The 14,009-nt window shown below is 43.3% G+C and overlaps 1 protein-coding gene across 1 annotated transcript; it reads left to right on the forward strand.

Moving 5' to 3' along the window:
• Positions 1–1,952: 1,952 nt before the first annotated feature.
• Positions 1,953–11,994, forward strand: hunk (hormonally up-regulated Neu-associated kinase). The gene is made up of 9 exons (XM_008277882.1): positions 1,953–2,445; positions 5,227–5,519; positions 6,217–6,272; positions 6,522–6,657; positions 6,765–6,892; positions 7,997–8,123; positions 8,251–8,419; positions 8,621–8,783; positions 9,696–11,994. The coding sequence occupies exons 1-9, from the start codon at positions 2,206–2,208 to the stop codon at positions 10,442–10,444; spliced, it is 2,061 nt and encodes a 686-aa protein (XP_008276104.1). The 5' UTR covers positions 1,953–2,205; the 3' UTR covers positions 10,445–11,994.
• Positions 11,995–14,009: the final 2,015 nt, after the last annotated feature.

The raw sequence follows: 14,009 nt of genomic DNA on the forward strand, positions 1-14,009 counted from the left end.
ATCCATTATCGATACACTGCTTAATCCTCACTAGGGTCGTTGGGGAGCTGGAGCCTATCCCAGCTGACTTAGGGTGAAGGCAGGGGACACCCTGGACAGGTCATCAGTCTATCACAGGGCTACACTTAGAGACAGACAACCAAGCACACTCACATTCACACCTATGGACAATTTAGAATCACCAGTTAACCTCAACATGTTTTTGGACCTTGTGGGAGGAAGCCAGAGAACTGGGAGAGAACCCACGTTGCACGGGGAGAACATGCAAACTCCACGCAGAAAGATCTCGGTGTCCTTACCAGGACGAGAACCGGCGACCTTCTTGCTGCGAGGTGATGGTGCTAACTACTGCTTCACCTTGCAGCCAAAACACTTTCATCAAACTTTAAAAGTAATTAGGCTGTTTCACTTGCATGACTCTTCTCCAAGTCAAAACATTAAACAATATGCCCAGCATTTCCAATTAACATCTTTCCCCCTTGAATAGCCACCTTTAGGGATGGATTTGAGTATTTTATTACACAGACTACTGTTAAATTGCAATGTCTAATGGACTACTTGCCATAATTTCACTGAGGAAATAAACAATGCCAAGGCAATGGAAAAACTGGAAGAACCAACATCTACTTAAGCTCAGCAACGTTGTGGGGCTCACCCATGTCATTTAGGAATGAACACATGTTCCTGTAGTACAAACAAAACTCCAATAGATGGTGCACTTACACTTTTGGTTCCATAATGGTGTCCGTTTTATTGTCTAGAAAGCATGGTCCAGCAGTCAAGTCAAACTGAGTGTGTATGTATTCCTCTCACTCCTTCCAGGGAGCCATACAAGGAGTGAACACAAAATGGCACAAATAGCCTTCAGTAACACCACAAACAACAGCCTCATAAAATACCACAGAACTGAATCAACACCTCTCTCTAAAACAGACTAAAAACACCAAATGGTTTATAGTACATGCAGGGGTTTAATGGATTAAATTCAGGTGTTATTTTGTTCAGCAATTGCAGGTTTACTAAGTAGAAAAGCACACAGAAAATCACATTAGCTCAGTTTAACCTGTGCTGAGGACAAATACAGGTAGAACACATGTCTGAAACCGTTGCCCCTCCCTGCAGGTGTCCTTCTTTGACTGATGAACACGTTAATTAGGCCAGTGAACACCTCAGTGAGCATGGGGGAAAATGAGTCTTTGTCTGCCGGTGGTGTACTGGAGCACAACTTTCTATTGTTGGTAGAATCCCAAATTCAATAACAACCAGAGCAAAGAAAGCAATGTGGTTTGGCATAGACCACATTTAATTAAGATCATTTGTTGCCATTACAACTGTACATGCCAGTGTAAATTAAAAAAAATAATAATCTTCCTGGTGCACATGGCATGGTGTGGTCATTTTGGAGAGCTATTTTACGCACAATTGTACCCAAATGGACAGAACAGACAGGTACCCAGAAATCTTATAAGAGGATTTGTTAAACATCTAATATTTGCAGTGATTCTGTTGCTGTGTCTCTCTTCCGGCTACAAATGTATTCTTTGTTCATACCCATGTTCTATCTGAACGCACCGTGAAACGCACGGTGCGAAGCGGCGGGGCGGTGGTACCGGGTGGAGTTATCCCCCCTTGTTCTCACATGCGCTCCGCCCGCTTTACGCTGATTGGATTGAAAATTGCCCCGGCTACCACCACCGTGTGTTTTTTTTTTTTTTTCCTCCCCTTCCATCCTCACACTAAGAAACGCCCACCCATGAGGACCGGGAAAGTCACTTCAAACTGAAAAACAACACGCTGCCTGCACAGACACTATCCAGGAGATGTTTGGAGAAGAGGCGCAGAGCGTGTAGCTGACCTACCTCCGGCTTGAGGCACAGATTGTTTTTTTTAAACCCCCACAAGTATTAAGACAGGTTGCGTCAGTTAGGCTACTAACTTTCCATCACTGAGTCTTCTTTTTTTCTGTGTCATTTTAATCTAAGCTCGGAAACTGCTGAGTGCGCTCGCTGGATATGCGTTGGGTGAACAGGTGGCGCAAGCTCCGGTTTCCTTAATTTGTCATTACGACGCACACGGAGCGGAGTTGACACACTTCACCGGACGATAAGCATTTAATAGGCTGCCTGCCTTGTAGGTGGGTGAGAGTCGCGCTGCGTATTTTCCTCCCTTGGTGAAAGGAGGCACTTATCAATTAAGGGAGCTGTGATGCCAGTTGCGGACAGCGACATGGTCGTGGATAACAGCCACGGGTTATATGAGGGTAAAACCCCAAATAGTGCCGGGAATGACAGCGTCCTCCCGGCTTCTCTGAGCAGTCCTGCAGCAGACATCCTGAAGAACTTTTACCACACCAAACGGGTCGGGAACTATCTGATCGGGAGGAAGCTGGGAGAAGGATCCTTCGCCAAAGTTAGAGAGGGTCTCCACGCGTTAACTGGGGAAAAGGTGAGCAGCACAGACACCCAACATGGTTTAGACAAATTGTATATTTTCTGTCATGTATGCATTATTTACCTGCAATATTTTACTTACCATCAGAATTAATAGTTCATTTAACTCTGTTGATTTCCTGTCATTATTACATTTTTTAAATGGGAAAAAAATGACACTTTTTTGGAGAAGTTTGTTCTGATTGCATGTTTAATATTTAAAAATCATGTGTTGCATACAGTGAAAGTCTGATATAGTTCTAACATAACAATTTCACTGTCAGCTGTCAATTATAATCATACATGCCTGGCAATGCATTCTTTTGTGCCAAGAAAAAAACAATTTATGTGTTTTAATTAACAGCTTAGCAATGCAATCAGTGGTTCCTCCTTGGAGAAAGTGATCAGCCCTGGTTGCAAACAAGAGCCTTTGTCAATGAGCTCATGCAACACCAGCAGCTGTTGAACTCAGTATATGGGCAGCAGGACAGCTCCACTGACCATATTTACCTATTGTGTATGGGAGAGACAGAGGGCGCTTCTTTTTTCCTAACGTGTTGGACAACTGTGCGCTCTGTGGCTCTTTCTTTTAAATTGTGAACCTCTGCTTTGTTTGCTGCTGCTGGTTGCGGTGAGCTCATGAGCTCACCGCTGTGGGCGCGCAAGCCAGTGGTAGGGACAGAGAGGCAAATTGACCGGCCTATGAGAGCGCAGCGCTGCTACTTGCATATGAAATCATGTCGTTGATAAATGAGGACTTCAGCCTCATTACGATTCCGCCAGCGCAGGGCTTTGATATGGGCAACCATTGGCCACTGGTTGCCTTTGTCTCCTCGGGCTCCCTTTTTCTTTTTTTTTTTTTTTTTGGAAAGCTGCCAAGATATTTGCATATTAGAAAAACAAGTACCTCCTTTTTTCCTATGTGTTGCTGCCTGTAAGTAAGGCCATGCCTGTGTCTGTGTGTGTAGAAAGCATGCGCTCAGTGCAGATTGTAGAGATTCTTTTGTACATGTGCGCATGTGCATTGAAATAGAAATTTTGCGAATTAAAAATGTTTGATTAGATCACCCCCCCAAACCCAGCCCATTCTGTTGCTGTGAGGAGAAAACGCTCCTCTTCCTTCACCCCCCTCCACCCCCCCACCACTCACTGTCTTTGTTGAGGATGATGCAAACACTGGCAATCGCACAACCAAACACATCTCAGCCTCTCCATGCACCCTCTCTCTCTCTCTCTCTCTCTCTCTCTCTCTCTCTCTCTCTTTCTCATTCATGTGTATACAGGCGTCCAACAGGCGCTGGGAGGGAGAAGAGGGCAGTGGGTTTATTCAAGCAAAAGAGTAGTCAGGGGGAAAGGAAACACGGGAGGATCCTTTTTTTAGCATCACTAGAAAGTCAGTCAGGGATACAGGGATGAGACCCGGGGAGAGTGTGTTTTTAAAGGCAGGGGGCCTGAAAGTGAGGAGAGGTGAGGTGATGGTGCTGTCATGGTCAGGGGGGTTGGCGAGGTCATCTGCACGTGTTTTTGATGTCTGTAACCCACTTTCCCCCTCCATGCTTCCCCCCCCATCCCTCCCCCCTTTTTTCTGTCTGAGGGGCGCCTGATAAACAACCGAAGCCCCCCGGCAGGGCAGGGCGCACCCCTCCTCCTCTATAACCCCACCCCTCCTCATATAGACTACTGTAAATACAGTGCCCCATCCCCCCCCATATATACCCCCTTCTTCTTATCCATGCTGCCTGCTGTAAACATGGCCATCTATTACTGCGCTGTGACGGCCCCACAAGGGCACATACACATGCACGCGGCCAGGTTTAATTAGCAGCTGTAAAAAGGGTTTTAGAGGTGAATCAATTATCGGAGTTGAAAGGACGAAAGTAAAAATGAAAGACAAGCTGAAGGGCGGAAGAAAGAGAAGACACATCTCACCATTTCATTAATGGATATGGTGATTAGCCTCACTGGCCATGCCTTTCCATGTCTGTGGGCTCTCCTTGAGATGATTTGTAGTATATGGTGGCCACGCTCTTGAACCCAGTCTAGACGGGATACAAGGAGACGCAGGCAAAGGATGAAATAGAGTAGATGGGTATGCTATTGAATGTAATTATCTACAAAGGGAAGCAAAGTGTTTATCATTGAATTGGAGGACATGTTCTGTGGCTTTTACGAGGAGATCCTGGAAGTTTTCTTCTCCAGCAAGAAGACGAACAAGACAGAAGAGTAATAAAATAACTAACACTCCTGCTTGGACGTCCACTCTCCTACCCTGTCTAATCTGTTTCAGAAATACTTCATCGTGCCACAGTTTTGATTCCGCATTTGTCACGGCTTCTTATGTGTGTTTAGCCGCAACTTAACTGTGACAAATGGGGGAATATTAGCCATCCATTTGGCTTTGGCACCTTCTCAATATATAGGGTAACATTTGCTTTTCCTCGAGTTTATGATGGTCCAGTAACTCCTTCAGCTCGAACACACACTCACACCTCCCCCCCCCGAAGCCTCAGGGCCCTAGAGCGCCTGGGTTGCCCCACACTAAGAGCAGCTGTGAGGGAGAGGTCAGTGTCGAGTTATACACCCCGCCACAGAGATTGGGTAGCTCGTCACCTGTTACACCACGACTCCCTGAAATCCTTCCTTCGACACGCAGCCGCGTACCAGTGCCGTGTCCTCCATGGGTATTACTCACGATATCATATGTTGCGAGGTTTAAAACTTCAGCTGTCAAGTCAGTGCTTTGTCAAAAATAACCTCACTTCATCCTCTTACTCTTTCCTCTCTTGTAATTCTCCAGGTGGCGGTGAAGGTGATCGACAAGCGGAAGGCCAAGAAGGACTCGTATGTTACCAAGAACCTGCGGCGGGAGGGCCACATCCAGCAGATGATCCGCCACCCCAACATCACGCAGCTGCTGGACATCTTGGAGACGGAGAACAGCTACTACCTGGTGATGGAGCTGTGTCCCGGTGGGAACCTCATGAACCGCATCTACGACAAGAAGCGGCTGGACGAGAGGGAGACTCAGAAATACATCCGGCAGTTGGTGTTGGCAGTTGAGCACCTGCACAGAGCGGGTGTGGTGCACAGGTAAAGAACAAAAAAAAAAAAACAATCAACAACAATATACAAATGATTTGCATAAATGAATCGGAATGTATTGGCAGACATCTATATATCAGAAAGCACGTGCTTTGTGGGTTAAAGCTGGAAATAAGATCTCTGTCGCATGTGATACACTTTCTCAAAGTGTGGGTTAAGACCTTGTGTACATTAATATTAATCTACATACTGGAGTGAGAATTTCTTTCTTTTCTGTCTTTTTAAAAAAAAAAGTAATTCTAGAGCAATTTTCTTCTACTTTGTTTTCTGCTACTATATTATTATAAAATGCGTAATTCAGTTTAGAATAAACAACATATACACTGCATCTCTAAATCAAATTTCAGCTACATATTTCGCCAGGCTCTTCCCAGGAAGATTCACTTCTTTGTTGCTCAAAGCCTGGGAACTAAATTTCTATCACGGCGAGATGGCCTATGTAGATAACTGTGTAACAGGATTTCTGAGACTGAGGAGGGATTTTTGGAGACACACAATAGACTATGAAAATCAACCAGCTTGACCCACATTAGGAGGGTCATTGTGTGCATGTGTTGGGGTTGAGGGGGGGGAGTAGAGTCCCGTCGAACTCCTTTGTATGATGACGAGGGCTTAGATAAGTTATCTAATGCTAACTCTGACTGTGCAGACACTGACATCTCCTTTGTTTTTCTTTGTCTTACAGAGATCTGAAGATAGAAAACCTCCTGTTGGACGAGCAGGACAACATCAAGCTCATCGGTAACTTGAATATTGGCTGTTTTTTTTTCTTCTTCAATGAAAAGTCGTTTCTTTTTAATTTCTTACGAGTAAAACTCGATGCTGAAATTCATTTAAAATACAAACATTTCCACAACAAATGACAAAAGTCAAATTAAAGCTGTTTGTAATATTATTTATATTATCATTTACGTCAGCCGTGACACCGCTAAGCAGCTTGTTTGATGTGTGAACTGAAAAGACACTTACTCCAGCTTTTTTCTCCCTCAGACTTTGGCCTCAGTAACTGCGCTGGAATCCTGGGATACTCAGACCCCTTCAGCACCCAGTGTGGAAGTCCAGCGTATGCCGCCCCAGAGCTACTCTCCAGGAAGAAGTATGGGCCCAAGGTGGATGTCTGGTCAATGTGAGTTTTTACAAATGTAATCAACTGTCAAATAACTATAAAAATAAATATATTTCTTTATTTTCCAAGTGCACCCGGAGTTCAAATGTGCCCTTTGTGTCTTCCAGTGGCGTGAACATGTATGCGATGCTGACTGGGACGCTCCCGTTCACCGTGGAGCCCTTCAGCCTTAGAGCTCTGCACCAGAAGATGGTGGACAAGGAGATGAACCCTCTACCTCCGTCACTCTCCACTGGTAAATATCAACAGTATAAATGCACACCAGTTGTGCGCGTATAAGTCAGACGTGGCAGGGTGTGCCTTTGTTGTGAACTAAACGTGACTGATTGGTTTCAGAATTTTAGAAGGACAAAAGGCCTAAGAACTTGTTTCTAAGTAATTTACACTCCTTTATTGAGATTCTATTGTTCCTCTATTTAATCTTCTAAAAATAAATGCTGCCTTTTCAGACACCCTCCTCACCTAAACGTGAGCAAACAGCACGAGAACTTTACAGAGAAATTTAACAGAGCCGCAATGCCCACTAATCAAACATACACAGCAAACAGAAAGCGTTGATACAGCCGTTGATGTGTTTCTACGGAAAGAAATTCTGAGGGATCAACACGTCAGAAATATAAAACGGGGCAGAGTGTGGCTTCACCTGTGTCGTAACGAAAATGCCAGTATAGCTTGTCAGAAATTATCAACATGAGTTGTTGAAAGATTGTAGTGGCGTCGTTGGCACTGCATCAGACAGACTGTGCGACGGTGGCTTTTCTTAGTGTGCAAATCAGAATTCTTGAGATGGTTACTCACCCAATTGTGGGCTTTGTAAAAACAAAATTAAAAAAATGTTTCTTCTTTTTTCTTTTAACTAATTGGAGTCATGTTAAAATGCAACATAGAATTAAAAAATATTTTCGAAGGTATGTTTAAAGGTAGCTCATTAGAAGCAATGTGTGTGTTGGGGGGCGTGTTTAGGTAGAACAGGTGTCTGTTTCAGTTTATTGGAAGGTGCGGTGTCATACTGCTGTCAAACCTCCTTAGCGTGTCACAACAATGCTACTCGCTAATATGCAAATCAAGGGATGGCAACCCACTTATCTAGCTATCAATCACGCTAATAACATCCCATCTGAGTCATAGGAGGATAACAGAATGAAAACTCTAGGAGGATAAGAATGAGCACAAGGAGTGTGTGTGTGGGCCAAGTTTGTGGTCTGTGGGTATGAGCTCTGTCTCGAGACAAAGTAATTGTGAAACCTGTAATAACACGTTTGAGCACTGGGAACGTTTCCACCTTATGAAATGAGCGTGAATGTTTATTCTCTCTCTCTCTCTCTCTTTCTTGTCTCAGCTGCCATCTGTCTTCTAAAGAAGCTTCTTGAGCCAGACCCCAACAAGCGTCCAAATATCCATCAGGTGATGGCTGACTCCTGGCTACAGCTGGCCAACAAGAACACAGGGGCTCCATACCTCAACAGGTAGACTCGCACGCATTTAAAAGATTGTATTTTGCATTCGTAGGTAAACTACTTCAGGTTATCTTCGGCCATTTGTATGAATCAAAACCTTAACTTTCTCATTGTCCCTTCCCTTTTCTGTGTTAAGGATCCACATTGAAGAAATAAACCACACGGTGTTGCTGCACATGACGGAGAAGATGGGCTACAAACACAGCGAGGTGCTCAGCGCTGTCCTCACCAATCGCGCCTGCCACACTTTGGCCGTCTATTTCCTTCTAAACAAGAAAATGAAGAGACTCTCCAAAGAATACAGGGTAAGGACACCCCTTCTTGATGTATCACATTGTCAGACAGTAACGCAACTCATCTAAACTCTTACACGCAACATACCCACACGTTTCTTAGCGTTGACCCAGTTCTGAAGTTTACAAGACTGGAGGTGTTGAAGGTTATAAAATCTAGTTGCACAGCAGGTAAGGCTTGTTTTTAAACTGCTGCTTATTATTTCTGCTCAGGAGATGCAGTTCCAAGAAAAAAAGAAAGGCGAGAAGCAGAAGAGTGAATACTTCCAGACCCAGTGGAGGAAGCATGTCGACAAGCTCACCATCCCCCCAAAACAGACGCCCGTCTACCTGGCTGTCAGCAAGGGGCCCAGCAAGGAGAAGAAACACCGAACAGGTGAGGATTCAAACAGTACAATACATTTTTATATATAAAGATAGTTTTGTTTTAAAAAGTGCCACTTCATTTATTGTGTGTTTTATTTACCTTTATTCATACAGGGTAGGTTGACTGAGAATGCATGTTCTTGTACAGCAGCGACCTGTATCACACATACGTAGTTACCCACTCATCCATCCTCCATCCATCCATCCACTGTTTGTCTGTCCATCCATCCAACTACCCACCCATTCATCCATCCATCTGAGAGGAAACATCCTGGTGGACAACTTGCCAGTCAGTCGTGGGGCAAAGACTCAAAAACTTATTCATAACTTAATGTACCTGTTGATAGTAAGATGTATTGACTGAAAAAGCATAGTACAGAAGTAAGTATGTGATTTGGAATTAAGCTGAATGGAATGTCGCAACACAATATTAATTCCGGTGAGTTGACTCTAGGTCAATGATTTTCAACAAAACGTGCCACGATCTGATCAGGTCACACTCCTTAAATAAAAGTTTGCAGAGTGACAGATGAGCATTGAGGGCAGAGCTGAGGCCTTCCCTCCTCTCCCTCTTGCCATTTACTTGCAAATGGTACTGAGAAACCCCATAGGCTGTTTCTAGATCCAGCATGTCAGGATGGGCTGGTCTTCAAAATGTAAAAAATTAGGACAGAATGTTCCTTTGTCCTTACACCTGGCTGTTAAATGCTCTCAGAAGATTATGTGCGTCAATGCTCTGACATGACATATGCAGCTCTGACATGTTTACTAATCGCCTATAAGTATGTCAAAAGCTGCATTTCTCAGCCTTTCATTCAGTTGCACAATAAGTTGAGCAAAAATTACATTTGTAATTAAAAATGTGACAAACAAAATGCAATATTTCAGAAATGTTCAAAAATGTTTCTCCTCTTCTCTTCAGGTCTTTTGCGTGCCATAACTGGTGGCCATCGTAATTCGCCCCTGGCACCACCCGGCACAGTTGCTTCTTCTTCTATGGAGTATCTAGAGATCCATCCTTTATTTCCCAACACGCCGCAGCAGCGGAGACGCTTGGCCACCCTGCCGCAAGTCAACACGAGCCCAGAACACAACATTCCCGCTCCGCCAGCACCATCACCGATCGGCATGCATTCTTTCGGCTCGCTGTCCAAAGCCGAACAAATAGAAGACACCCCGTCTTCACCCTGGTACAAGCTGACCAACGGGACTCTGTCCCCGCCCCGCCACGTCTCTGCCTTCCAACCTGACTCTTCTTACTTAAAAAAGGCCACAATCCCCAGTCCCCCTGTCCTCATTGTCAACCCGCAGCCTAAGAAGAGCATCTCGTCAGAGTGGTGCGGTTCCTCTGACACCAGTGGAAGCCCCCCCAGCACCATAGGAAGCCCTCCCGGCAGTTCAGCTTTCAGCCCACCGAAGTCCGCCTTCAGTCCCCTCAACCCCACCTCAGCGTTCAGTCCTCCATCCAACAGCGGTAGCAGTGATCCCGAGAGCCCAACACACCGCAGCAAGTTCCCCTCTATGGGAATTGGGCAGATCCTGAAGAAGAAGGTTCAGCTGCAGCCATTTACATTCCGACCAGAGCAAGTTGTTGAGGAAGTGGTGTCCCCACCTCCCTACCCCATGCAGACTCTCCTCTGTGCTTCAGGTGCACTAAAAACCCTCTGCTGAGGGATACAAGAAAAAAGAAGATGAAAGAAAGACAGACTGAACTCAAGGCCCCTCTCAACATTTTGTTGAAGTTAGAGAGGTCTTCCAGAGCGGCCTTTTGAACTGTGAACTGTCCCTTTATTGCGACTGAGCCACTTTTCATGACAGACTTGATTATTAAAAAAAACTAAAAAAAAAACAAAAAAAAAAATTAAAAAGACAAAAGGGCGAGCAAATACAATAATTACCTCTTGTTACCGCTCTTATGTAATAAGAGGTGGTGACGTTGAGAGGATGAGATTTGAAACGGATCCCTGAGCAATGACTAAACCTTACCGTGTCCTAGATACAGAGTGGACATGGGACATCATGTAATATGGGCCTTGCCAACAAATGTACACACACATGCACATACGCACACATGAAACACTGTATTATAGACCAAGTTAGAGGTACTCTCTTATGTAATTTTACTGTAACTGGTTACTAATTGAGTCGCAGACTGATTCACACCAGCTAACACACCCCAACTCTTACCCTAACCCTGATTACATGTATACAATAAATGTGTTGTCTCTGTGAAAATTGTATGATAGCTACTGACTTCCAGTCGGCTGGCACTGTATCCTAAAGGCTGACTGGAAGAAGCTCACTGCACTATTCTTGAAAACCAAAACCTATAGTTACAATGGTGTTTACCATCTTTTACCTCACTGCATTATTCATACATTAATGTATAACGGCAGTCAATTGTGACATGCTTGTGTGGATTGTGCCACAGCGTTGCAGTGTCTAAGCGTTGCCATTAGAATGAACACACTGAAAGAGCGTAGGTACCAAGAGTAGAGTCATACTCACTTTTTATATTGTTGTCTGTCACGCAGCACTGATAATTGACGGTCATAAATTATTAGATGCCAGTGTTGCATAACCTGCAATGCTGGCAAGAATAATAAAACACATAAAAAGTTGTGTTCAAAATAGAATATACCTGTTCAGCCAGTAACAAACAAACAAATAGAAAAAATAGAAACGCAAAAGCCTTATGTAACTGATTGACCTCACAAAAGGTTGACGGTATGAAAGTAGGAGCATCTAAGAAAATAATTCACTTCCTTTTGTCTTAATGCTGTAGTTTGTGCAATAGTCTTAAGTGTTAACTGCAATGATGAGTATTTGCCAAGAGCTCTTTGAGAGTGATGTGAAAATTGTTTCTGTAAATAACAACTCCTGTGCTCCTTTCACTTACACTGTTCCGTGCGAGCGGAATTCTAAAATGTCTATCGAGCTCACATTTTTCACGTATTAGTTGACTACGAAAAGGCTTCCACAGGCACACGAGGCTTCTCACTGTTAAAATGCTGTAGAATCTCTTCCTGTCCAAACGAAAAGTTGCATGAGTCGAACTGTACTGTCAACATTTGAAATTATGTCTTTGTAACTTTTTTCTGATTGATACTGAGATTGATACAGACTCGGGGGGTCTTTTGTAAGATTTTGTAATGGATGGTTTTGTTTGAGTGTCAAGAGATTTCTATGCTGTATAAAGTATTTTAAATATTTATAAGGAATCCTTTATGCGTCTGTCTGGTCTTTCAAATGCACCTGTGTACTGTCTGTCTGGCCTCGTTCTCGCACATCATATGCTCTGTGCCTACACAGCAATATACACACCATTAGCTGAAAATATATAGAACTAATACGCTTAAATTACTTTCAGTAGCAGATCCACAGAATCCAACATTCTTGGTAATTTATGTATAATTTACACAGAGCCTGAGGTGTATAATTCATTCCTAAAGCTCTCAGCTCATCCAGGACTTAATGCAGATTGGCCTCTCTGCTACAGGAGGTTCCTTTACAACCTCAGCGTGCCACTTGTCTCACATACCATATACATTTCCCATGGGAAAACCTGTGGTGGGTAAAAAAAGAAAAAACACTCCTTGCAACAGCTGAAGGACTCATACACACACACACACACACACACACACACACACACATATACTACAACCCCTCCCTTCCTCTTCATTAACACACACACACACACACACACACACACACACACTGTAGACACTAATCTACTCAGCTGTGGCTCCCCTGTCCCCATAATAAACCTCTTTGGGTGACACTGCCCTGTCGAGACAAAGAAGGGGGATCACCAGAGCTCTGAGACAAACATGCACATACATTGGACAACACAAACAGGGATGTCCGATTAAATCGGCGTGGCTAAGCTGATAAAAGCGGAGGGGCAAGAGTGGCCCTAAAATGCATTAGAGCCAGAGCCGTTGTTTACCAAAGACAGGCTGACAGTTAGTCGGAATCCGTGGGAGGTCTGATGAGACAAACAGGCTATGATCATAAAAACTGTGGCTTAGCCACATTGAAAGGATATAACAGGACGATGGACGGGTAATACCTGTGCCTACTGTTCAGGTGACACCTGTGCAATAGTAATCACTGATAGAGACAGGCCACCTCCTGTGATTTTTCACTCTATGGATGATCACTTTTAAAAATGTATTTTTTAATTAAATGTAACAGTCACATGGGAGATAGCGATAAGGAATGTCAGATTTGGTAGCATTTTTTAAAAACTAAATACTGCAGTATCTAAGTAATTCATCAACAAAACATGCCACAAAAAAAACAAAACAAAAAAAAGCTGTTCCACTCAAATCTGAACATTTGCTACCTTTCTGTCTGATATTAATAAAAATGTCCTTTATTTTGGTTTTGTCTTGTTCAAAATGAATCATATAAATGACCAAAGGAATAGTAACAAGATGTTTAATAAAAGTATTTGGAAGTTAGTTGCAGCCTCAGATTGCCTTTTCAGAGGTTTTGATTGGAAGAAGCTCACTGCACTCTTCTTGAAAACCAAAACCTATAGTTACAATGGTGTTTACCATCTTTTACCTCACTGCATTATTCATACATTAATGTATAACGGCAGTCAATCGTGACATGCTTGTGTGGATTGTACCACAGCGTTGCAGTGTCTAAGCGTTGCCATTAGAATCAACGCACCGAAAAAGCCGTAGGTACCAAGAGTAGAGTCATACTCACTTTTTAGACTGTTGTCTGTCACGCAGGACTGATAATTGATGGTCATAAATTATTAGATGCCAGTGTTACATAACCTGTAATGCTGGCAAGAATAATAAAACACATAAAAAGTTCTGTCACTGGGCACCGATAATTCACAGTCATAAATTTGCAATAAATCAATAAATGCAGTGGACGGCAGGTCTTTAATCTACATACAATCTCAGGAGACATTAGCGTAAGAAATCCATACTGATGAGATAAAGGAGGAAAAAAATCATTTTCCTTGACACCCGGATTATTTTAAACCTAATCTGTTTGTAAAGAGGTCAAGTAACAATGATGGTAAACAAACACTGCCCTCACCATCCCAACGGGGTTTGGGAAATAAGTAGATTTTTTTTCATCATAATCATTTTAGGGGAATATTAACAATGCCGACTGTTGACACGCGGCTATCTTGGAGAGAAATAAAAAGCAGTTACTGAGTAAAGCTTTACCATGAATTAATACGAAGAACAAATATTTAGATAAA

The sequence above is a fragment of the Stegastes partitus genome, unplaced genomic scaffold (genome assembly GCF_000690725.1).
Source record: "Stegastes partitus isolate 25-593 unplaced genomic scaffold, Stegastes_partitus-1.0.2 Scaffold109, whole genome shotgun sequence".
NCBI classification, from domain to species: domain Eukaryota; kingdom Metazoa; phylum Chordata; class Actinopteri; family Pomacentridae; genus Stegastes; species Stegastes partitus.